The 26,484-nt window shown below is 36.7% G+C and overlaps 1 protein-coding gene across 3 annotated transcripts in view; it reads left to right on the top strand.

The window, feature by feature from the left end:
- The window catches only part of MMP16 (matrix metallopeptidase 16), a 313,046-nt gene that overhangs the window by 117,240 nt on the left and 169,322 nt on the right, over positions 1-26,484 (top strand). For all 3 annotated transcript variants that reach the window (XM_058698495.1, XM_058698496.1, XM_058698494.1), the window contains exon 2: positions 23,334-23,482. In XM_058698495.1, coding sequence (XP_058554478.1) covers positions 23,334-23,482 — 149 coding nt within the window. The remainder of the gene's footprint in view (positions 1-23,333; positions 23,483-26,484) is intronic.

Raw genomic sequence — 26,484 nt, 5'->3', positions numbered from 1 at the left:
GAGAACTGAAATAGACTTACAGATCAGAGCTAAATATTGAAATAGTCATAAATAACCCTGGAATATTTTGAAGTTTTGTTTTATTTTATTCCAGTGAACATTTGTCATTGTATAAAATATTCCATTAAGTGGCTTTTTATTCTATAGCCCACTGCATCTCTAGGTTTTTCAGTGTACCAGAGGGCTCAATGAATCCCTAAAATGAATGAGATTCTGATCTCAAAAGGCTACTTACAAACAAAAAATTCTTATGGGATAATAAAGCCATAGCCTTTCCTTTTTATGTGTATATCACTTCTGTGCTCATCCCTCTCTAGTGGTCCATGATCTCATGCAGAGGAAAAGCCAAAGACCTTAAAACAGGCTGTACGGTCTAACATTTCTTGGCTCTGGGGAATTTTTTTTGACTCATCTCCTATTTCTCTGCCCTCTCTCACTTCATTCCAACTCCAAATGCTCCATTGCCTCTTGCCTTATGTCCTTTACAATTGCTGATATTCTGCCTAGAAGCTTTCCCCTAATATATGAGCATACCTAACTCCTTCACCTTCCTCCAGGCTTCCTCAGAATGTCAACTTCATAGTGAGGTTGTGCTTGCCTATCATATCACTAACTTACCCTTCCCAATCCTCCTCTCTTGCTTTATTTTTTTTCCCTATGGCTCTTATCTTTATATTATATTCTGTATGTTGACCTTCTCATCGTCGTATTTATTGTTATTGTCTTTCTCATTTCACCTCAGTGAGAGCTATATGAGGACCAAGATTTTTGTCTTTTTTATCGTCTGCTCCAATGCTAGAGTGCCTTGCACATAGTTGGTGCTCCATAAAAACTAAGTCATTGAATTTAATGAATTATCTGGCAACTATAAGCTACATACTAAAATGTTACTTAGTTATTTTTTAAGAGTTTCTAAAATTTAATAATCGTAAACAATTATTGGTCCTTGTCTGCAGTTTACTTGGGATGTTAATTCAATATCATACTATGAAGTTTAACTGACGTGCAATGTTCCTCCTGACATTCTATCAATTTTCTGGTAGGATGTACTTGGTGGGCATCAAGGCACCCTTACTGTTTACTAGATTTGGTGAACATTTTCAACTGCTGGAATTCTTGCTTTAGATTTAAATTGCCTTAATGTAGATTATTGAGATTTTCTTAGCTTCCCGTGCGTCATACACTATGCATACTTGCAGTGTTTTTAGTTTATGTTTACCCAAAATTAAACTGAGAGATAAGAATGTATTATGACCTAAATATTAATAATTTATGGGGCGCCTGGGTGGTTCAGTCAGTTAAGCATCCAGCTTCGGCTCAGGTCATGATCTCATGGTTCAGTTTGTGAGTTTGAGCCCCGTGATGCAACTGCAGCTTCTTAGAGAAATGACTGATTCCAGGACTCTGACTAGGAAAGTAAGACATGACCCTAGGATCTCTTATTTTGCTAGAATGCAAGAAAATCCTAAAAGAATCATGGAACATGTCAAAAGGACACAGATACAGCTTGAAGACCCTCCTATAATTAAAACATCAAACTAAGTAATGATAGCAATTGATTGTAACTCATTGAATAAAATGGCAAACCATGAGTCCATACAGACATAAATACATAAGTAAATAATTTGGAATTTCACGAGGAAGAGGATATTTATATAGTTTTAACATGTTCCATAACTTTACAGTGGAGAAACTTGGCCGATACCACTTAATCAAATGATCAAAGTAAACATTATCATTAACGGAGCAAATTGAAATAATGCACCACCTGGTGGATGCTCACGGTATCACCTTGAGACATTCCTGTCAAAGATACATAACCAAATCTAATTATGAGACAGTGTTAGGAAAATCAAAGCTGATGCACATTCTCAAAAATAACTGGCTGGTAATCTTCCAAAGTGTCAGTATCATGAAAGTGAAGAAAAGATTGAGGTGATATTCCAGACTAAGGAGACGAAGGTGAGGTTGTCAAGCAACTCATGCTTTTAAACTGTATCGTAGCCTTTGCTATTAAAAATATTATTGAGACAACTGGATAACTACGAATGGGATCTGATGATTAAATTATAATGCTTCAATGTGAATTTCCTGACATTGATGATTTTATTTAGTTATTTAGGAAAATGTTCAGATTTATAATAGAGTTTTCAGGGTATTGTAGCATCATTTTGTTGGTAGCTTATTCTAAATAGTTCAAAAATATGAAAAGCTCTGGACTGCACCTGCCATTTTTTACTAGTGTGATTATTTCAAAACTAAAAAAGAAATCTGTGATAATAAACCAGTTTCAAAATTTTACATCTACAATGGATCAGTACTTTTGTAGAATGCAGTAAAAATATTACATAATATCAACATGCTATAATAGTTATTAAAAGTTATTAATAGTTATTAATAAGAGCTTACTCTTATTTTGTGTACTTTCTCTTGTCACAGATAATCCAGAAACAGTCATGACTTCAAATTTGTACCAGTCTGTAGACTATGAAGAGTGCCGCTCTAGATTATATACTATCTTTTGTGATATAATATGTATTCATTATTGTATAAAAATGGTTTTCAGGTGACACAAATGTGTCATAACAAATACTTTTGAACAGTCACAGACATTATCTAATGATTTCCTAAAAGGCTATCAAGATGGAATATAAAGATGATTCTGTATTGCTGCTTTTTTTCTGTTCATGGAATAACCCCAACTTGGTATATGCATTAGTCATTCTTGTTAGTCAGTATCCTGGCAGGAAAAGGTGGTGCACTCTGAAGTGTTTAACCAAAAAGAGTTTTGTGAGGGCACCATTTCCTGAGATTTGGGGAGGGTTAAGGGAACCTACAGGGGGATGGTGAGGTGTCTTGAGATTACCAACATCTGGAAGTTATTAGTATTTTTAGGACTAGGAAAGCAAAAGGGGAATGATTCCATTTTCAGAGCCTGATGAGATCTGGAGTCAGATTCTGAAAGAAAAAAATGTCCAACAGATGTGTAGCCATAGGGAAATGCACTGAGGGTAGTTGAAGGGGCATGAATAGCTCAGCTTCCCCTTCCTTCTGTTCTCTGTCGTTTACTCTTAGAGCTTTTTATTTGCTCAATCCAACTGGAAGTGAAACAGCAAGGGAGCCCCAATGATGCAGCCCATAGAGGTCAGCCTCCCAAGGTCCAGAGTAGAGGGGGATAGAAAACACACTGTAACAAGGCAGATGGAAGCTAAACCATTTTTCATAACTTTTTAGATTCCGTCGTTATTGCTTTCTTTTCTGTTCAGTCATGGCACTGTCTCCAATTTATTATCTGTGTGTTTCTTTCCACATTTACAGATTAGAATGATCGTTCATTCATTGAATGAGTCGAGATGAATCCTGCCCACTTATTCTAAGCTCTCTTCTTCAAGGGCTTGAAAGATTTCTGGCTAAAGATGATCACACTAGTGCTAGATAGGGAGGGGATCCAAGAGTAGTAGCAGGGAGATATGTTAGGAGGTCATTACCACTTTTCAGTGTTAAAGTTTGAAGCCTAATCTAAGACTAAGAGTGGAGAATGAAGATGAATCTGAGATGTATTCACGGTGTGGTCAGTCGGATGTGTTCACTAGTTTGACTGGTTGAGAAAGAAAATGTGTCGAAGGGAACCTCCAGATTTGGAATTTGGATGCCAGGAAGTACCATTTACCTATATAAATAAAATAAAACTAGGCCACGTTTGCCTACCCTGGGAGCCAGATGAGCAGTGATGAAAGGCTCAGTTTTAAATTTTTTTTTTTTTTAACATTTATTTATTTTTGAGACAGAGAGAGACAGAGCATGAACGGGGGAGGGTCAGAGAGAGGGAGACACAGAATCTGAAACAGGCTCCGGGCTCTGAGCCGTCAGCCCAGAGCCCGACGCGGGGCTCGAACTCACGGACCGCAAGATCATGACCTGAGCCGAAGTCGGCCGCTTAACCGACTGAAGGCTCAGTTTTAAAGATGGTGCCTGTGAGGTGCCCATGGAGACATCTAGATGCAGATGGTAAGCAGAAAATGTGATACACATCTCTTCAGCTCTGGAGAGGCCTCATGTGAAATTATAATTAGAGGAATCATCAGTATTTAGGTATTGATTAAAGACATTATTACATCCTTATACAATATCCTCCATGTAGAAAAACCACAATATGCCTGGTGCTTGGTCGAATCAGTAGTTCTGTAAGTTGCTTCCTTAGGAAAACAGGAGTTCTATACATGTAGAAAAATTGGAATAGGCAGGTTAGTCTCAAACTTTTGGAATATCACTCGGGGGTGAGGAGAATAGGAAGGAAGAAGCATCAGCAAATAGAGAAAGAATAATCTGATTTCTTTTCCAGCTTGATATATGTTGTTGGTGTTTAGTATTTTAAATGATGGCTGCTTTTCTTTGATGTGTTATTACGAGGCTAATGTATAGCCTCAGGGTCACAGGGTCACAAAGCTCCTGAGAGAAATGGGACTTAGGATTAGGAGTAGAGAACAAAAACATGCTCCCTCGAAAGCAATGTTGAGACTGTCATAATTGATCTTGTAACTGGTCATTTTTCTGTCTCTGCTCTGAATTTTAGGGAACTCAGAGTTAGGTGAATGGCACCCATACAGGCTATTGTAGAGTAGACGTAATCAGTATTAATCAGTATTAATTTTTCCACTGGCGTGTTGTCTATCTTATTGTCTATTCTTTTCCCCCTAAACGTCAGTGTTACCTCTTTTAATCCCATTGAATAGATTTTTGTGAGCAATATCATATACTGAATGAGGTGGGATATTTTTTTAAATGAATCTAAATGTAATCATGTAATTCTGTTTCACAGGGAAGTTTTCTCATTCCCCAACAATTTGGAATTGCAGGGTGGACCCATTTCAAATTCTAATTCACAGTATTTATCAAGTCAAAAAAACATGTTAAATTAACACAAATGAGTAACATATAAGAATCAGTGTGGAAGATCTTAACATAATGTTTACCGGATTAGTGTCTAATGATATTGCTACAGATACAGAGCTCATTATGTTTAATCAGTACAAGTACAGTCCCTGAAATCCATTTAAAGTACATTGTTTTAGGCAATCTTTGAACATTATGTGGGACATCATCTGTTATACACAGAAAGGATTGCTTTTAACCAGACTTTGCCTATGATTTTTCGTTTATTTAATAGTTCTTTTTAAAGCATAATCATACCACAGTTAAATAGTAAAAGTTAAAAGTTACATGGAGTCTTCTGTTTCAACCCTTTACCCACAAACCCCAGTCATAAGACGTAAACATCCTTAATGATTTCTTGTGTAAATATGGAGAAGTTTTCTCTGCACATGGAAACAGTGTGTTTTCACTTACTAATAGTTTACCTCTTCCTACCTGTTCATATGGGTCTGATTCTTCTGGTTCTTCTTTATGAGTGTATAATATTCAGTTATAATCATTTGTTCATTCATTCAGTGTTTATAGAGTACCTACTCCATGCCAGGAACTGTTCTATATGTGGTTTAATAAGACACACATAGTTCGTGCCCTCATGGAGCCCAGAGTCCAGAAGGTTGAGAGACAAACAAGTAAAATAAATATCTATTTTGGAAATTACTCTAGAGAAATTAAACAAGTTTTGCAAATATAAAATAATAGGAGAGGTCTACTTTTTTAGGATGACTTGGAAAGACTGCTCTCTGAGGAGGTACCATTTGAGCGGAGACCTGGAATATTGAAAGGAAGCAATGAGACATCAAGAGAAGGTCATAGTGTCTTCCCCACACTATTATATAGCACACACCTCCCCCCCCCCCCCGTGAAATATTATACCACAATTTATTTATCCATTCCATTCTCTAGTTAGAAGGTTTCCTTTCAATTTTTGTTTTGTTCCATTCGGTTTTGCACATAAGTCTCCTGGTGCGCATGTGCAAGAATTTCTCTAAAGAATATAACCACAAATAAATTTGCAGGGCCATAGAATATTTACATCTACTTTAATACATTCCACATTGTTTCCCAACATTTGCTTTCGCATCAGTATTGTGGAAGAGGGCCTGTTGCTCCAAAGCTTTGCCAGTGCTTTGAAATGCTAAGTTTTGAGGGGAGCTCTTTCCTAAGTTTTATCAGTCTTGATGGGTGTGACCTGAAATAATCCTCTGTCAGTTTCCAGGAGACCTCTGATTCTTCCCCTGCCTCTTTGGTGTCTCCATTGTGTCTTTTGCTGGTCTCTTTTCTTGAACACTCCTTAACTGTTGGTGTTTCATTTTTCTCTTTTGTGTTCTCTCTTTCCCTCTCTCTTCTTATCTCCTTCTTGGCTCCTACTCTCGTCCTCAAATAGCACAGGCCTTATAATTTTGTCAGTCTTGCTATCTCAGTGTTTATACCATCAGGGAGCATAAGATGGCAAAGATGTAGCTTATCTGCCTTGTGACCAGAGAGAAGCCAATTAAAGGTGAGGGAAAGCAGAAGGTCCATTGATGCACATAAGTAACACTCGGTCTCCTAGGAGAAGTTAAGCCAGAGGTTGTGCAATTGGTGTAATTCATAGAATTAGGCAAAGGTATAACTAGGCAAATTTTATATGGATAAATTAAGCACAGTGTATATAGATCAATACAGTGCGGGACATGTTCTCAGAAGGAAAGAGGAAAAACTAACATGGGTGCCTGTGCCAGACTTTGAGCTAGTCTCTTAATACTGTTACTATGAATTGCAGGACAGGACAGGAGACTGAGAGGAACCCAGAAAGAAGTAGCAGACAGGATTTATGGTAGAGAGAGGAGACAGCTCAGAGGACCTAACCCTGAGAGGATAAGATCCCAGAGGCTCATGGGATATTCATCAGTAATGATGTGTGGTAGCAGAGGGAAAGTTTTTGTTTAATTTTGTGGTTTCTTCTCAGTGAGTGTAGAGATCATAGATATTTTTGTCAGGAATGTAACAAATCTGTTATCTAAAATTGTCATGTATTCTTCAGGTATTTTGGAAATATAATTATGTTATGTAAAGAATTGTAACATATACAAATGTATACTTTTTGTTCACTATCGCTGAACTGTTTTGTGCCATACTCTATGATAAGCACTCTTGTGGGGATATTTTATGGAGTCCTCACTATAATCCTTACATAGTAATACTATTTTCATTTCATAGGTGTACAAACTGAGACTTACAAAGGCCATGTGTTTTGTTCAAAACCATAACTTACATGTGTGTGATCCAGGCTTGAACCTGTATCCTCCTGACTCAAAAGCTGTGCCCATACCTACCATATATCATGTCCTGTCACATGATGACTTATTAAGTGCTCAATGAGCTGCCTGCACACTAAATACTAGAGAGGGAGATAAGGAAATATAGACTTCAAGGAAGGCTGGGACATGATCGGCCAAGACATATTGGCATATGCAGGATAATGATGGAATGGGGCTCGTAGGAACTTTAGGAAATTTTGGGAAACACATTCTGTGGTCCATAAATCAGTTTAGATAATCTTCAGTTAGTATACATGTTTTTAAAGAGAGCCGAGTTTGCAGAAGTAGATATGTTACGAACTTTTGGAGCTTATTGAATGCAAGGAAAAGAATTTTAAACCAGTTCAGGAAGTAAATGATAGCAATCATAGTGTCTTGAGCAGGAAAGTTAAAAAAAGGAAATGATATTTTAGGATAATTAATCTTTCAGCACTAAGTAGGATGGATCAAAATGGAAAGAATATGGAACCAGGGAAATGAATTAGGCAATTAGGAAAGTGTTGCAATATTCAAGTACAAGTAAAGGAGAGGCTGGTCTGGGGAGGTGACCTTGAAGATGGAAAGAGGGCAGAAGAGCCTTTTTACAAGCTCAGATTTAAATGTCTTGAAATGCTTTATAATGTGTGTTTAAGTTCTGTTACTATCACTCCAAATCTCTACCCTTTGAGGTTTGGGTGACCTATCCAGGTGCACCTGTGGTACTCATATAATCTTTCATCAGAATGTCTGCCTGTTTCTGGGGCACCTGGGTGACTCGGTTGAGGGTCTGACTTCGGCTCAGGTCATGAGCTTGCAGTTCGGGAGTTCAAGCCCCACATTGGGTTTGCGGCTGTCAGCCTGTCAGCACAAAGCCTGCTTTGGATCCTCTGTCCCCCCCTTGCTCTGACCCTCCCCTGCTTGTACTCTCCTCCCACCAAAAAAAAAAAAAAAAAAAGAATGCTTGTTTCTTTGACAACTTGACTATGAACTTGATGGCAAACACTGTGACATTTCTCTGTATCCTGGTGCCTAGCATTCTACCCAAAAAACAGTGTGTACCAACCTCAAGTGGTATAACAATAGTAATCGTAATAACGACTACTGCAACATACATTATAACTTACAAAGTTATATCTACCTCTCAAAAGTATAATGAAATCATTGGCTTCTCCATCTCCCCAGCTACTTTCAGAATTGCCTTTACTTCCTAACTTCTCCATTTTATTCGAATTCCCTCTAATTAATTACGCACACAGTAGCCAGAATGATACTTTTCTAACTCAAGTCTGATTGTATCACTGAGATGTTTAGGACCCTTCTCTGCTTTCCATATTACGCTCACACATATAAAATCCTGTAAGTTATTGCATGACTTGATCATGTAACTCTTTCCTAGACTTGCTTCCTCTTAGCCAAACCGGCTTTCTTGCAGTTCCTTGAAAATTCACATCTCTTTCATGCTATTCCAGTTATCTGTTGCTATGAAACAAGTAGTCCCAATGCTTAGTGGGTTAAAACAATAACAGCATTCATTTTACTGACAAATCTGCTGGGCAGGGCTCAGCAAGGGTAGCCTGGGTGCTGGGCAAGCCTCAGCAAGGGTGCTTTCTGTAAGAACTACTTACAGGCTGGGAGCTAGAAGCGTGTGAATGCATATTATTCCCTTGTCTGGCAGTTGACTCTGGCTCATTGGTTAGGACTTCACATGCTGCTGTCAGAGAGAATCTACGTGTGGCGTCTGCATGTGGCCTGGGTTTCCTTACAGTGTGAAGGCTGGGTTCCCAGGGTGACTTTCCTGAGAGAAAGCCAGGCAGAAAATTTTTCTAACATAGCCTCAAAAGTTGGGCAGCCTCTCTTCCTTTCATCATACTCTGTTAATCAAAAGCAAGTACTGAGACTAGCTCATAACCGTGGGGAGGGGAACTGAAACTCCTCCTTCTGGTGGGACAAGTGTCAAAGAATTTTTACACCTGTTTTAAATTTTTTTAATGTTTATAATTTTTTTCAACACTTATTTATTTTTGAGAGACCGAGAGACAGCACAAAAAGGGGAGAAACAGAGAGAGGGAGACACAGAATCTGAAGCAGGCTCCAGGCTCCGAGCCGTCAGCACAGAGCTTGACATGGGGCTCGAACTCACAAACCGCAACATCATGACCTGAGCCAAAGTCGGACATGCAACCTACTGAGCCACCCGTGCGCCCCTGTACACCTGCTATAAACCCACTACCCATGCCTCTGGGCGTATGTGCCTGCCCATCTCCCGCCTTAGTGCGAGCTTCCTTCTTTTTTCTCCTCTGCTTTTTCTTACATTTCAAGTTTCAGTTTAACTATCAGTTTCTGTGTCTTCTTATCTTCTAAATCTAAATTAGATCCTTCAGTTAGGTTTTCACAGCACTCTGTTCTCTTTAAAGCATTTGTTGCAATCTGAAATGACATATGTATTTGGAGATAGCTGCTTTAATGTTAGTTTTCCAAACCATCAGTCTGAAAGCTCCAGGAGACTGAGGGCTACTTCTGTATTGTTCACTGTGGTGACCTGACACCTAGCCAAGAACTTCTACATAATTGGTTTTCAGTAAATAGTTGTTGAATTAGTGCACCATGTAAGAGATTTTTTGCTCATTTGTTTTTTAAGTCCCTTCTTCCTTAGAAGAATCTGGAATACTTCTTTTCCTTGAGAAACCTTAATCTCCATTCATTAATCCTAAAGCATATATATTTTTAAAACACAGATATCTCTCTTGGGAAAAAAAGAAACTTCTTAATGTCAAAAAGCATTTATTCTTTTAATTATTGTAATTATAATAAATGTCAAACACTGTCAAATTTTATACTATGTCATTCCCTTAAAAAAAGTTTTGGGGCACCTGGGTGGCTCAGTCAGTCAAACATCCAACTTCGGCTCAGGTCATGATCTCTCAGTTCATGAGTTCAAGCCACACATTGGGCTCTCTGCTGTCAGCACAGAGCCCGCTTAGGATCCTCTGCCCCCCTCTCTCTCTGCCCTTCCCTTGCTTGCTGTCTCTCTCTGCCTCTTTCTTTCTCTCCCTCAAAAATAAATAAACATTTAAAAAATTTCACATGTACAAGAACTATATGCCCTCTGGGGCAAAGGAAGCTTTCAAGATTTTTAAGCACAAGATTGTCCCTGAAGATAGAAAGCTGATTGGTGAGTACTGAAAGTGGAATAAATGTGATTTTGTTGTTGTTTTTAAATATTCTTTCATTATTTAGTCTATTCTGGAAGCCTGTGAGGAGAATCTGTCCCTATTAAAATTGTCCTCCCTTACTGCAAATTAAGTGCAAAATTTGGTGCTTCCAAAATCTCAATATACTAATTAGTCAGTAAAATCAAACGTCTTTTTCTTACCATTTGGTGGTAATTAGAAAGAGATGGGAGCTCATTTCTCCTTTGCTTTCAGAGGGCTATTCTGTTTTGAAGGAAATAAAAGTTTTACCTTTAGGGGCACCTGCGTGACTCAGTCGGTTAAACTTCTGGACTTTGGCTCAGATTATGATCTTGCAGTTCATGAGTTTGAGCCCTGCGCTGGGCTCTGTGATGACAGCTCGGAGCCTTCTTCGGATTCTGTGTCTCCCTCTCTCTCTTCCTCCCCCACTTGCACTTGGTGTCTCTCTCTCTCTCTCTCTCTCAAAAATAAATAAAAATTTTAAAAAAGTTTTACTTTTAGAGAATTATAATACTTTGCAGTCTTTTGAGAGCTCCTTAACTCTTCCTTTCACTTTACCAGCTGGAAACAATGGGTTCTGGACAGATAGGTGATAATTTCATTCAGTTTTTATGTTTTGTTTTGTTTCGTTTTCAGCAAAATGGCCCAGCTGCCCACCCATGAGATTCAGCTGTGTGTAATTAGACAGCTGATTTCTGACCTAGAATGGCCTGTTTAATCTTACATGGCCATGTTAATCTTGCATCCTAAGGGCTAGTTTATCAGGCACTCACTCTTCTTGGCTTCTTAGCAATTGTCAAGAACTAGAGCCATTTTAGAATCACACTGAGACTTGTAGGCCTGAATGTCACCTACTTGCTCTGTAGCCCTGAGCGAGTTGATTAACCCTTCTCAACCTGTTTCCTCATCTGTAAAATGAAGATAATAATACCAACCTCACAGGCTTGTCGTGATAATTATATGAGCTAATGTATTAAGGAGATTAACGCAGTGCCGACGTAATAAATGTTAGCTCTTGGTGTGTTGTTTACACCAAATATCAGTACTTTCCTGAAGCCAATTTTCAAGCAGTAGAAACAATTCCACATTGATTTTTATCTCCAGGTGTGGGGATGGAAGTTGATTCTGAAAAGACGAAGATAAAAACTGCTAAGTGCTTTTCCAGCATCGACCCAAACTGTCGCTTATTTTTTACCTGTCTTTATATTTCCTAGAATTATTCTGAGGTATCTTACTAACCTTTGATGTGTATGCAATGAACTGAGATGTATTATTCACATTTGGGGCCCAGTTGTATATGTGTATTTGGGGTGAAGGAGGGAATGAACAATTGGGTAGTTAACCCAGTGTGCAGAAAACAGCAAAGCATCATGGTCTGGTTTCAATTGTGATATCAATTAGGCAACAATACATGGGTTCTCCACTTATCTAGCCCTTGTAATTCCATTAGTCAAACTTAGAAAATGTGCCAGAAAATATTGTGCCTATCATGTTGAATGAGATATATGAAGATAAACAACAAACACTTCAACAATGTAGCAATCATGATAAGTGCAGTGAGGGACCTAAGATAGGATGCTTAAACAGGATGCTACCTGGTGTTGGTGATAGGAGTAAAACATAAGAGACTTATAAAAATGGAGAACAAACAGGGTTACTGGAGGCGGGTGTGGGAGGGGGGATGAGCTAAATGGGTAAGGGGCATTAAGGAATCTACTGAAATCATTATTGCACTATATGCTAACTAATTTGGATGTAAATTAAAAAATAAATAAATAAAAGTAAAAGTAAAAAAAAAATAAAAGTCGTGTCAGGGAAGGTTTCTTTGAAGAAGTCTGATTTGAACTACATTTTAAAGGATAGAGAGAATTGTATTTTTGTATTTCGAACATGGGAAAAGTAAATGCGGTACCCCAAAGCAAGAAAGAATTTAGCCGGTTCTAAGAAGAGGAAAAAAAAAAAGACTATATGCCTGGAATATCAAAAGGGAGTACAATGAAAAGAAGTTAAGTTAAGGATTCAACAATGCATGGACTTGTAGGCCACAGTAAGAAATCTGAAGTTTACATTAAGTCACTGGCAAACTGCTGAAGGATCATAATTCAGTGACTGATATTCCTTGATCTACATTTGAAAAGACGACCCATACCACTTTATACCCATTAGCGTCACTTTTATATATAAAAAAAAATACACATACACACACACACACACAGAAAATTATAAGTGTTGGTGAGGAAGTAGAGAAATAGGACCCCTTCTGCATTACTGATGGGAATGTAAAATGCGAAGCATCTGAAGAAGAGTAAGGTGGTTCCTCAAAAAGTTATATGTAGATTTACCATAAAATCCACCAATTCCAGGGACACCTATGTGGCTCAGGCGATTGGGCGACTGATTCTTGATTTCAGCCCAGGTCATGATCTCACCGTCATGGGATCACATACACTGAGCTGAATGTGGAGGCTGCTTGGGAATCTCTCTTTTCTCCTCTCTCTCCACCCCCCCCCACCCCTGCTTGTGTGCTCTCTCTCTCTCAAAATAAATAATAAATAAATAAATCCAGGAATTCCACTTCTTAATATATACCCCAAAAAACTGAAAGCGGGGATTCAAAAAGATATCTGTAGACCAATGTTTATAACAGACTTATTACAATAGCCAAAAGATGGAAACAACTCAAATGCTGGATCAATGGATAAACAAAATGAACACTGGGTGTTGTATGGAAACCAATTTGACAATAAATTTCATATTTAAAAAAATAAAGAATAAACAAACATTTGAAAATTTAAAAAAAGGTGCATATACATACAATATAATAGTATTCATCTTTAAAAATGTTGCATACTACAAGTTGTAGCTGGATGAACCTTGAGAACATCCTAGATGAAATAAACCAGATGCAAAAGGATGCATACTGCCTGATTCCACCTTTATTAGTTACCTAGAATAGATTCATAGACAGAAAGTAGAATAGTGGTTACCAAGGGCTGGGAGAAGAGGCTAATTGGTGAGTTACTGTTTAATGCATATAGAATTTCAGTTTGGAATGATGAAACAGTTCTGGAGATGGATGGAGTGATGGATACATAACAATGTGAATGTACTCAATGCTGCTGAATTGTACACTTGAAAATGGTTAAAATGGTAAATTTAGGTTATGTGTTTTTTATGAAAGAAAGAAAGAAAGGAAAGAAAAAAAGAAAAGAAAAGAAAGAAAAAGAAAGAAAAAGAAAAAAGAAAAGAAAAGAAAGAAAACAACTCTCACTAGTTGGATGAGGAGAGAGAGGTAGCAGTATGAAAATAGAGGCCACTTGAAGAATCTTGTAATTTTTGGTGGTAAATAATGATGCCCTTGACAAAGAGGTGTCAGAAGAAATAAGAATTTGCATTCAAGGTAAAATTGGAGCTAAGTTGTGATAGCGGGTTCGATATAAATGATGAGGAAAAAGCACAGTAAAGGGTAATTCTGTATTTTTGGTTTAAACAGCAGTGTGACAGCAGTCTGGGCATGAGGGCAAGGTCAGGGTTAGAGGGTTCAATTGGTCTTTCATCAGCACATAAATGGTGTTTTAAAGATTAATTTTAGAAGAGATAACCAAGGAAAGTGTAGATACAGTTGACCAGCAACATCAAGGCTGTAATAAGGAAAGTGCTGAGAAAGAATTAATGAAGAAAGGGGGGTCTCTGGCAAAGAGTTTCAGTGTTTTGTGTTTTTTGTTTTTTTAACTGTAAAACTGAATGACCGTAAATGAAATATTCTAGCATGGAAATCGGAATATTTATTGGACTGGGCAGATTGGACTGTGGAAGGCTATTTTACATTGGCAATTAGAGAAGCCCTTGGAGTTAGGAGTGAGTGTTATACCCAGAACATATGCAACCATAGTACGGTATGCTTTCATGATGTAAAATGGGATGGTTTGTTTGCATAAAAACTGCACTCAGTTACTGTAGTTTAGATATGTTTTCAGATGGTCTACCTTCTCATTTTGAAATGTGAATAGGTCTCCTAGGATTTCTCTGGATACAGAGAGGCAGCTGGGTCTCTTTCATGTCTAAGAGGCAGCCTAGAATTACAGAGAGAGCCAAGCATGGGTATCAGTCAGATCTCTGAGTACTGATTATTCCTCTCAAATTGCTGAATCCTTGGGCAAGTTATTTAATCATTCTAGGGTGTTATTCTGTCATTTATAAAACAGTGCTGTACTCACAGACTTGTTATGAGGGATAAAGATAATTTGTATAAATTGTCTGGTACATAGTGGGCAGTAAAGGAATGGTTGCTGTTCTTATCAGTGTTGGGAGTGGGAGTCAAATTTCAATGTGACCAAAAAATTCCATGGAGCAAAGTAATAAAAGGCACACTTTGAGAACAAATCACGAATGGCTTGGAAGTCATTCTTAGGAATTTGTTCTATAGGACTTGAGTAACTTCAGTAGTGTATGACAGGAAGGAAGAGCTTGAGGATTGTCACAGTCAGAATATAATACATAGATATTGATAAACTGTCTTCTCATCCCTTAGGGAGAGTAAGTAGATCACATTGGAGAGTATTTAAGGAAGTAGCTTCATTTTTAAGAATAGAGTAGTTTCTATCAGATCAGTGATTTCCACACTTTTGATAGCATATTTCCATCAATCTACTTTTTTTTTTAACATTTACCCTCTCTTATTTATAATTCTATTCAGGAACTGATGTACTAAACCTGAATATGTTATGAAATATACTCAAAATAGAAACATGAAGATGAGCTAAGGGTGTCATAAAATTTAAAAATATTTTTTGTTTTACTTATTAATTGTATTTACATTGTTTCACTCTTATGAGAACTATCATTATTATCTTGGACGATCATTATCATTATTATCTTGGACAATTCCGTGACTGATTATGCCTCATTATTTTAAAAATATTGATTTACAATACTTTGAAATACAGCATTCTCAAGACCCATTTAAAATTACCATGGCCAAAAAAGATACCTCACAAGGAAATGCACACGCAACTGAAAAGTCACATCATTATCTGGTTACAACTCATGAGCCACATTTTGTAATCAGACCCACCAATTATGCAGAAGTTTTTTAGTAAAATTCTGACAGTGAATCTCCCTCTTCCCTGATGTCTATCAGTTGTTCCTGAAAACTAATGAGGTGTTACATTTTCATATTTTTAACGAACGGGCTTACACCTCATTAAAATTATTCTATTTTAGCAGATTATTTTACAGGTGGAAAACTCTGTTGCTGGAATTTTAAAGTAGGAAATTAAGATAGAGATGTTGTTTTGTTTTAAGAGGGAGGAGTATTAGTAGGTAAAGTATTTATATTTTTTTGAGCTCAAAGTCATGTTATAAGGGGAACATATCTAAACACGCATCTTTAACATACTTTTTACATGGCATACCTTTCTTTCAAAACAGTCTTATATTGGTAAAACATCACTTTTATCTTAATGAGACAGATGACTCTCAATGTACCTATTGAGTAGCATACTACTTACAGCTACTTCTCTCTCCCTAAAAAGACAACACTATTGTCTTTTTGTAAAAGAAATACATAATTATTTAAGTTGGACAACTCTCTAAAATAGTTTTTCATAAGACAACGAGGAAACATATATACGGTACAGAATATTTTCTTGGTCATTCCCCACCTTATCACAAGGTATTATACAATTTCTACTTTTAAGATGATATAATCCATAAATCCATTTAATCTGTCACAGAAAAAATAATGGTATGTTGTAATGTGCTAGGATCAAGCTAACTATTGAAAGTGAAACCATTAGCCCATCCACACTGTGGAACTCTACCTCCTCCCTCAGGACACCCAATGGAACATCGGTGACAAATGAATGTCCAAGTGAGGGAGTGAGGGCCCCGGTATCACTCTGAACATTAAATAAAAGTGAAGTTTGTTTCTTGCATTTTTATAGGTAGGTGTGTCCATGCATGAATGTGTGGATCCGCATACTGTATAAAATGCTCTGGCATTTTGAGTCCATGGGACATTTCATACTCCTACTTTGAAGACCCTGAGATTAATCTCCTCATCAGTTTTTGGTATTGGTGAGATTGAATCTGCCCCCAGAAAATAAAGGCGAGTTGAGCTGGTCATCTACCTGACTCAGGCTCAAGTACATGCCTTTTAGATAATTCACAGAATGCACTTGCTCGACACTTGATCCAACTAGTGTAAAGAAGCACAGATTTGAGGAGAATTTTAAGCTATTTAGATTTGTGAGGTGATTTTGATATAAAGTAGAATCATGTTAATGATTACTATAAGTACTTTTTTGGTAATTATTTCTGTCCGCCTAAGAAACTGGGGATGGTAAGGTGATATAATGCCTTGCTGTTGTTCATTGTTGGTTCAGTTTTGTCTTTTTGAGTATTTTTGGTCTTGTTTTGTCAGTGTGTATGTGTGTGTGCATGCACATTATATATCCATCTTTAAAAATGTAAAACACACCTAGGAAAAACCATGAAAGACACATAAGGAGACGGGTATATCATAGTACTCCAGCTTTTCGGTACAATGACTAGGATATGATGGGAATCCCAATTAAAAGCTACTGTTTTGTTTTGTTTGTGTTTTTTGTTTGTTCTTAGTTTGGTGGGTTTTTTGTTTTCGTTTTTATTTGTTTGTTTGATTACTGCAGCTCAGCCATTGCTATTTGAGGGGATTTGTTTCCATAGCTACTAAGTAGGAAGTGTAGTTCATTCACTCTTAGGTGGAATGGAAAATCTCTCCCTAGCCTTTATATCCTAAGTTTTTCACTTCTGTCATATATTAGAGAATTTCATGTTATGGTGAAATATATGGTTATCATGATCATTATAATTTTACTAATGGCCCAGCTGTTTTCCATCTCCTTGTCCAAGTGACAGTTGTCTCTTGATTGCTAAGATGTTCAATGGCGTAACTTTTGGTCCTTCCACTGTTTGATTTCCATTTAAGAAGCCATTTAAATAGACAGTAAAATTCTAAAGGAATTGAATTCTATATGTGCAATTTCATACACTGATTCATTCTTGGTAAGGAAGAGATGATGATTTAGAACCCATTTAGATTTTTGAATGAACAGAAAGGCTAATTTCTGCCTCATTAACTTATCCTATGAATTTTCAATTCGACCAATTCTGAATGACTACTCCCACATCAGTTTAGGTTTTTGGTTAATAGGTAGTTATAATTCATATTTATAGCCACTTTTCAGACTAGAAAATTTCGCCCCTAAATTCTGCCCGTCTTTATAACTGTTAAATATATTCTACTTTAGAGGAAAATGTCCTTAAGCCTTTGTTAACTCTGTGGATAATACCACAAAATAGGGGATGACACTTTTTAGTTGTCTATTTTAGTTAATAACAGAATTTAACAGATATGTTTAGAAGCCTCATACTGAAAAACATGAAATAACTTAAAATATTGAAAATTTAATTATTAAAAAATCATTCCTTCAGTTCATTTTATTTAAAAAGTCAGTTAATTTTATCAGGACAGATGTTAACTATTGCATATTTAAATATTTTTGTTAGTAAATATGTTAAAATTTAACATGAATTCAATAATTTAAAAACTTCACATCCCCAAATGACAAAAAAAATTATATAATTATATAAATTGAAGTGACTATTATTAAATAAATACCATAAAATACCTTAAAGTAAATACCGTAAATAAAATATTGTCACCTTTGCCCTTTTCGTACCTTACTGAGTTCCATAATTTTGATCACTGGGTACATGGACCTTGCATTTGACCATCCCACAAATTAGCTGACATGAGCTATACCAAAAAAACTGGCTCAATCATAAATAGACGTTGTGGTCTAGCAAAGTGATTTTTCAAATTAAATAAAATTTAAACCCTACCTCCTATTTCTTTACCTCCAATAATCTCTGTAATTTCTAAGATAGATTCCTTCCTGCCCTAATAAATTCATTAGGTTAATCATTTTAAAAAATTTTGGAAGGATATCTAAGCATCATTTCAAGACGTTCTCTCTATATGTCGGGTCCTGCCAGTGATGGAATTTTAATAAGGTTCTTGCATTTGTGATTCACCTGAGTAAATGAATAGGAGCATCTTAATTGTATATTAAGGCATCGATAACCTTATTAACTTTAACAACTGGATGAAAATTTACTTCTCATGATTTTAGTACTGGTCTGAAATAAAAATATATACTCTAAAAACCCTCTGTTTAGGCGTGCCTGCGTGACTCAGTTGGTTAAGCGTCTGACTCTTGGTTTTAGCTCAGGTCATGAACTCATGGTTCATGAGTTCAGGTCCCTCACTGGGCTCCATGCTGGAAGCGAGGGGCCTACCTAGGATTCTCTCTCTCCCCCTTTTCCTGTGCCCCTCCTCTGCCCTTTCTGTCTCTCAAAATAAATAAACTTAAAACAAATTTAAAAGTAATATATTAAAAATATATAAATAAATAAATAAATAAATAAATAAATAAACAAACATCCTCTGTTTCTATTTGCCATTAGTCATGAGAACTGCTAAGGTCTCCTTTTTGTTGTTGGTTATCATCTTTAATGATACCACACTGATATGTGGGTACTGACAGTGGAGTTGATTAATACAGGTATTCCCAGTATGGTTACATGGAATATTAGTGACAAAGATATTCTTTCTTAATGGATTTAATAAACTTTATGGGCCTGCTACTCCTATTTATACAACAGTCTGGTAAAGACAATATCTTTTGGCCCAGAATTTCATATTTAAATGTTTACCTATTATTGCTTGATAAGTCTCTTGCTCTACAGAGAACAGCACTCTTCTGGTTGCTCCTCCACTTGAATAATTACTAAGTGCAGGAAATTGGTTGTGTCTCCAGGATAGCAAGATAATTTGAATATGTTAGTAACAGAGGGAAGGTAATTCAAGGTTAGACTTTTTGCTGCATTTGAGGTGCTGTGGTTGCTTGTTCTGGTGATAATGACACAGGCTAACTCTCAGACAGTAAAAGAAGTCAAATTTTGCCTCCAAAGAAACTTGTTTCTTGATGGTTTTCCAGTGCTCTCAAATGCACGTGTCAATCCACTAAGCAAAAGAAAACAAACTAAAAACAAATTGTCTTTCCTCACAACTCTGACTACTTACATCTCACCTGCGTTTCTGTCTTGCCTCATTCCAAGGATGAATCTTAACCTGAGCGGGAGCAATTTCAAGAACTCAGAGCAATTAGTAAGCATAAAATAATAATATGATGGACTGAGCAAGAGATATGCTGCTGGCTTTATGTATTATCAATCCTCACATCAAACCTCAAATTCAGCATCATTTCCCCCAAATGCATACATTAGGAAATTATTCCTTAACTCTCCATTATGTGCATTTGAGAGCATTGAAAAAAATATCAAGAGATAAGCAATCTCAGGAGGCAAATGTATTTCCTATCATCCGGGAGAAATATTTTAAAACAACATCTAAAACCAGGACATAGTCCATGAGGATGGAGTCTGTGTGTATAGTTTTTAAGGGATAGTGTGTAACTTCAGATATTACTTTGTATATTTAACTTTCTATCAAATAAAATATTGTAAGTTTGTAGTTTAATAGGAAAAAAAAGAGAAAGGTTTTCCTGTGTGTCACTTATGTCAAACTTCAATTGTTAAAATTTCCTGCTTATTACTCTAGAATGAGCACCACATCTAGAATGATGCGGTGCTAAGGCTACCACCTTGCTCTGTTTATATGAACAAAAGGGTTTTGTTCTATAGAAATAGGATAAGGTTACTTATACCAGAGGATCCTGTATTCTATGATGATTATGGACCAGTGTTTGAATCTGATCCTCACTGTTTGTACCTGATCTTCATTCACTGGTAATTTAAGAGTCAGTGTTTACAAAGCACTATAGATTTTGGCCATCATGGTTTCTACCACTGATGCTGACTGCACGGTCCACCTTGTATTTGGTCAGTTTTATATCACCATGTTGCCCAACTTCGTCTCCTCCAAGGAGCATTAGCATCTTACTTACAGATTTTTTTCTCTATCATACCAAACATGATCAGATCCTCAGAATTCTGTGGACAGCTTAAAGGAAAGAGTATAAGACCAAACCTAACTCAAGAGACTGTACTCTGCGTGATTAAAAGATTATTTAAGCAAGTATTTGTTTTCACCTGCAGTTTCCATATTGAGTATTATGAACATAAAGAAACACTGTGAATCAAATTAATACTGTAAGTCATTGTAGGTATAATTACTTGCTTTTTATATCCACCTAGAGTAAAATTGTCCACAGCAGTTTTAATAAGAAATACTATTGAAGGCTTGCTGGTTTCATACTCTAACATGACACCAATATGCTTGATTTTCCACTGTTTTGTGGAAGGATGGATTGCAAGTTTCCATTGAGAATTATTCCTGGTCAATTAAAAAAAATTTTTTAATGTTTCTATTATTTTTGAGAGAGAGAGAGAGAGAGAGAGAGAGAGAGAGAGACATGGCATGAGTGGGGGAGGGGCAGAGAGAGAGGGAGATACAGAGTCTGAAGCAGGCTCCAGGCTCTGAGCTGTCAGCACAGAGGCCAACTCAGGGCTCGAACCCATGAACAATGAAATCATGACCTGAGCCAAAGTCAAACGCTTAACCCTCTGAGCCACCCAGGCACCCCCTGGTCAATTCTTGATGATGTCAGAGAAGATTTCTTGATTAACAAATGACAATGATACATGTATATTGCTATTAATGATGGTAAGCTCAATGACATTGAGTTATCAAACAAAAAAATAAATAAATAAACTTTGACTATAAAATGGTGGGTCCCATAGATTTTCTGATATCTTACAATTAAAAAGAATTATTCACTTCTCATTTAGAAAAACTGACTTTTGTGATAAATGACATAATATAAAAGAATTTGAAGAAAAATCACAATTTCTTTTTATTCTTCTAACTCATTTGTTTGAGAGGGTAAGGCATAAATCAATATGTATTTTTGTAATATATTGTTCTCATTATCCATTGCAAATTTATATATTTTTATAGTTTTTCTATATAAATCATAGGGTTTATTATTAACAGTTTTCTTTTTGCTATCACCATAAACGTGGTTGTCAGTAGCTTAGCACCCATGAGTAACCTAGCAACAAGTCAGCTTTCTAGCAAGTAAGAAATAAATGCAAACAAAGTATTATGGAAAAAAGCAGTTCAGTTTCAGAATATTAGTGCATGTATACTGTTAACAATCAAGATGAAATCTTCTAATTTGGGGGAAATTGCGTGACAATAGGTATTGAGTTTTCTAGTAAATGATACAATGCCAGTGAAATCTTGTCTCCTTCATTCAGAAAAAAAAAATGGAATCTATTTCAGACTGCAACACTGTTGACTAGGTAACTGAATATATGTGTCTTCCCTGGAAGCCTATTCATTACAGATTAGATGAGAGGAGTGTCTTGGCATGTTTTCACTATGTGGTAGATGAGTTTACTAGATGGAGTTTCAACAATAAACCTTCCTGACAGTGATGCATTGTTAATCTCTTAAATAGGTTTAGAATAAATGTTTTATTTTATTTTGAAAGGGTTGTGATTATAGTACTGAACTTTTGGAGGGATCTTTTTCTTGGAAATACTGTAAAACATTCCACCTTGTGTTTCACATGCTGAGACTTTGGTATATTTAATATCAGTTTCTTTTGGTGAAATTTAACTTATATAATTACTGTTTATTTTCACTGAGAAAATAGCTCTCCTGTGTTTAGTTGTCAGGTCATAAAGGAGGTATATCAGGTATTGGAGAAAAGCTGTAGCTTTATAGGATCATCATTTGCATGATGAATAGACCCAGGTAGGGAGGGAAATGCATACTGGTGAATACCTTCCATTAAATGGCACAGCTTCTATTCTGTGCCACAGCCAGAATTACTTGGCCTTTCTCAATCTGACGGGCAGTTCACTGCACTTCAAGAAATCTTAGTGCCCCATGGAAGATTTAGGTAAGGGACAGAAGGATAGGATATGAGCTGAACATATGATTGTGCATTTAAAATGAATGCATAGAATTGTAGAACTAGAAAGCATCTTCTCTCTGGCGAAGATTACTTTTCCCCAAATCCCTCAAGTTTTACGTTATTTTTAAAATATAACCTTAAATGAATGACTTGTTTGTTACTATAATCACGATTGGGATATGAGCTCAACTCTGACATGTTTCCTCAGTAGCCACACAAATCTCTCTTCTTTGGGGAAGAGGAGAATAAAAATCATGAGATCCTTAAAGAGAGGGCCAAACCAGATGGTCTGACTTCATCTGTATGTGAGACCTTTGGTCACTTACATTATTTGGATTGAAGTGAGTCATCTTAAATAAAGGAAAGAATATTCTTTACATGAGAAACATTTACCTACCCTTGAAGACATCTGACTACATTGAATAGATCAATTGCATGAATTTATATCCAAATGTCTTGACAGAATAATATGGTCTATATTGATGATGCTACTCATGATGGCTGTGGTTCTTGGTCAGTTGTTCAGAAAAGTGACATTTTAGACGTGACATATGCACATTAACTTCCCCTTCCAGCAGAGATGTTCACTGGGGTCATGTTGTTGAAAAAATATCATCCTTTATTTTGGGAAGTTGAATTCCTAGAGGGCAGAGGTGATCTTATTTTTTATCCAGTGTGTAGTATAGTTCCTTATAAGCAATAAGCTTTAAACAGATGATTATTTTTTTGTAGATGTGTTACAAAGACCCATTACAGTCACTGAAAGTATATTAAAACAAACTACAGAATATGTGTTAGAAAGTGATGAAACACTAAAATAATATATGCCCTTGTAGAGGAAATAAAGCTTAAGGATCCACTAGGGACATAACTTAATTACCATAAAATATTGTTACATTGTGAAGTTGATCTAAAAGGAACTGTACTTGTTGTTGCAGGTTTGGTTACAAAAGTACGGCTACCTTCCACCAACTGACCCCAGAATGTCGGTGCTGCGCTCTGCGGAGACCATGCAGGCCGCCTTAGCTGCCATGCAGCAGTTCTATGGCATTAACATGACAGGAAAAGTGGACAGAAACACAATTGAGTAAGTAATGGCATCCACACTCTCACTTTTTTTGGTCCTTGAGCCCAACTAAGTAGTCGGATAAAGTTTAAGTGAGTTCCACCAACCACGAGTGTAGCAATTTGTCTCATGTCTCTTTTCCTTGGAATTTGAACTGTGTTAACTCTACTCCCCTATGATGTCAGGTTTGTCAAAGCCCAATTTACTCCCCTGACTTTTGCAACACAGTTTCAAAATAGGGGGGAAGAAAGGAAAGAAACAATGAGAGTCAAAGTCAATGTACAGTTGAAGCCATTACAAGAGCTACAGGCACTGTTGTGTTGGAACCGGCTTGTGGTGTTGATGAGGACTTATTGTACACATCTCTTCCCTGTTAAGTAACATCATCTCAGTAGCTTGAAATTGACCAAAGTAGAAATATTGACACTAAGGAAAATGGGAAACAATACAAATAAGGGCTTTTTTTTTTGGAGGAATAGGGGTAAGGGTGTCAGAGAACCAGTTAACAGTTTATTAGCTTCCTATCAGTGGCAATTCTCTCTACATGAGTTCAATCAAGGAGAGGTTTACTGCAAGTCTTTTCCTTCAGTTTTTTACTAGCAAATGGCTTGTTTTTAACTCCTTAATGGGATTTGTTATTTTATTGACTGAGTCATCAGTCATTTGTTAATTTATTTATCCAACCAATAACTCATTAGTGGGCATTTCAAAGGTGAAAGAGGCATATAGAGATTCAGAAGACAGACTCTCTTGTTCAGAGGAACTTCAAGTTAACTGTGTAGCTAGACATAACCACAAATAATCTTACCACAGGTACACTGTGAGTTCTGTAACATTATGAAACAGCATTATTGTTTTTTGGACAGCAAAGGAGGAAGTGATTAATTCTTTCAGTGCAGGGAAGAATCATTTGTGTTTATTGAGTCCTTGATACTCACAAAGTAAATCTACTTCATCATTTAATATGATCATCATACATCAGCCCTCCACAGTAGGGAAGACAAGGATACATTTTTTTTTCCTCCGTCTACTTTTTCAAATAAGGAAACAGAAAGTCAAAGGCTAGGTGAAATCCAGAGTAGTTACAGAATCCAGACCTTTTAATGTTTGGTTGGAAGGCTTTCTACTATTCCATGCTGTGGACCTTGAGAAATGACACATTTATTTTTCTTTTTAAACCTTAAATACCTGAAATATCTGTGCTCAGGTATGTATAATTTTCACATATTAAACTAATTAAATATATGATTTAAAAATTATGTTGGCCTTCTAATACTTACATCATTATATTAATCATACTATTTCTATTTCATCAAGACCAGGAAAGCACATAATAAAAGGCTTGAAGATTAAATGTCAAAGCAGTTTGGAAAAATAAATGTATTACCTCTGCTAGCATTTTAAGAGATACATAAATATTAACTTTGGTATACATCTGGGAAAATAGAACCAAGAATTAATGTAGTGCATTCTGTAAGAATGAGAATCTTGTTATCAATATTGGGAATAGACTTGGATATTTTGAGCCTGCTGCCCTCTGTTCATTGCAATTCTCCCTTAATAGTGTCCTAAATAAATACAGATTTAAATTAATTTTCATTAAAGTTGTAAATTAATTTTAAATAGCCTATTATATTAATAAGCAAAAGCAGCAAATCCTGCATTTTTTTGCTGTGTATAGTAGAGAATTCCATTTAAATTATACTTTTAATCCCAACATTTTACAAAGTGCCCTGGACAGCTTTTTTGCTCCCTCACGCAGGGCTGTTGTCTTCTGATCCACTTTCCTGGAATGGGTGACACAGTTTTTAAAAACACAATAAATTGATGGGGCACCTGGGTGGCTCAGTCATTTAAGCCTCAGACTCTTGGTTTCACTCAGGTCATGATCTCACTGTTGTGAGATGGATCACCTCTTAGGTCCATGCTGGGCCTGAGGCCTGCTTGGGATTCTCTCTGCCCCTCCCCTGCTAGCGTGTGTATGCATTCTCTCGCAAAATAAATAAACTTTAAAAAAATAACAATAAATTGAGAACTTGGGAAACAAACTCCTTTGATTCTGCTTACTACTAGATATTAAAATTCAGAAAGTAGGAGCACCTGGGTGGTTCTGTCAGTTAAGCGTCTGACTCTTGATTTCTGTTCAGGTCATGATCTCGTGGTTCGTGGGTGTGAGCCCCGCATCGGGCTCTGTGCTGACAGCCCAGAGCCTGGAGCCTGCTTCAGATTCTCTGTCTTCCTCTCTCTCTCTCTGCCCCTCCCCGCTCACATTCTGTCTCACTCTGTCTCTCAAAAATAATAAACATTAAAAAAAATTTTTTTAATAAAATAAAACAAAATTCAGAAAACAGAGTTCCGCGGAAAGTGGCATCTGTGTTTCCTGTGAGTTTTGAGAGCTCCTGCTGGTCATTGGAAGGACTCAAGATAGATAGGTTTGATTTCCTAAATCAAACCTGAGATAGCTGGGAAAAAAGTCTTTGTCAGGAGATGATGGAAGAAGAATGTGTGCAGGATTTATTTTGGCCCCTTGTGTTCAAAGGATCTGAACAGTTTTCAGTTGATCTTTGGCAGGACAACGCAAAATGCAAGGGTGGAGAGAAGGACAGTGGTCTTTTTCTGCCACACAGTGGCTTAAATTCCAGACCAGGAGAAATGATTGTGTCAATGTGTAGGAGTTACAGTAGCATTTTTGTGAATTATAGCATTGTGGAGAAAAGATCAACTCTATAGGTAACCCTTAACTTAAACACTACCAGTGTTTTGGTCTGTTTTGTTTAACCAAACTTTGTTCTAATTTAGTTTTTTCTTCTTTTTTTTGAATCGGAACTGCATCTTTTCCTTTACATAGAGTGTTATTCCTAGGTGAGTCCACCAAAGCCTCGTTAAACCCTCATCATCGTCCCTTCCTAGACTGCCATGCTTCTTTTGTCCTTTATGGCACTTCCATTGTCACTCAGACTAGAAACCCTGTGGCTTCATTGGCCTCCTGTCTGGTTTTTTTCCACTGATGTATCTCCACTCGT

This window comes from Neofelis nebulosa, chromosome 14 (genome assembly GCF_028018385.1).
Source record: "Neofelis nebulosa isolate mNeoNeb1 chromosome 14, mNeoNeb1.pri, whole genome shotgun sequence".
NCBI classification, from domain to species: Eukaryota; Metazoa; Chordata; class Mammalia; order Carnivora; family Felidae; genus Neofelis; species Neofelis nebulosa.
The sequence above is the reverse complement of the archived record's forward strand: the minus strand, read 5'-3'. Positions and strand labels throughout refer to the sequence as shown.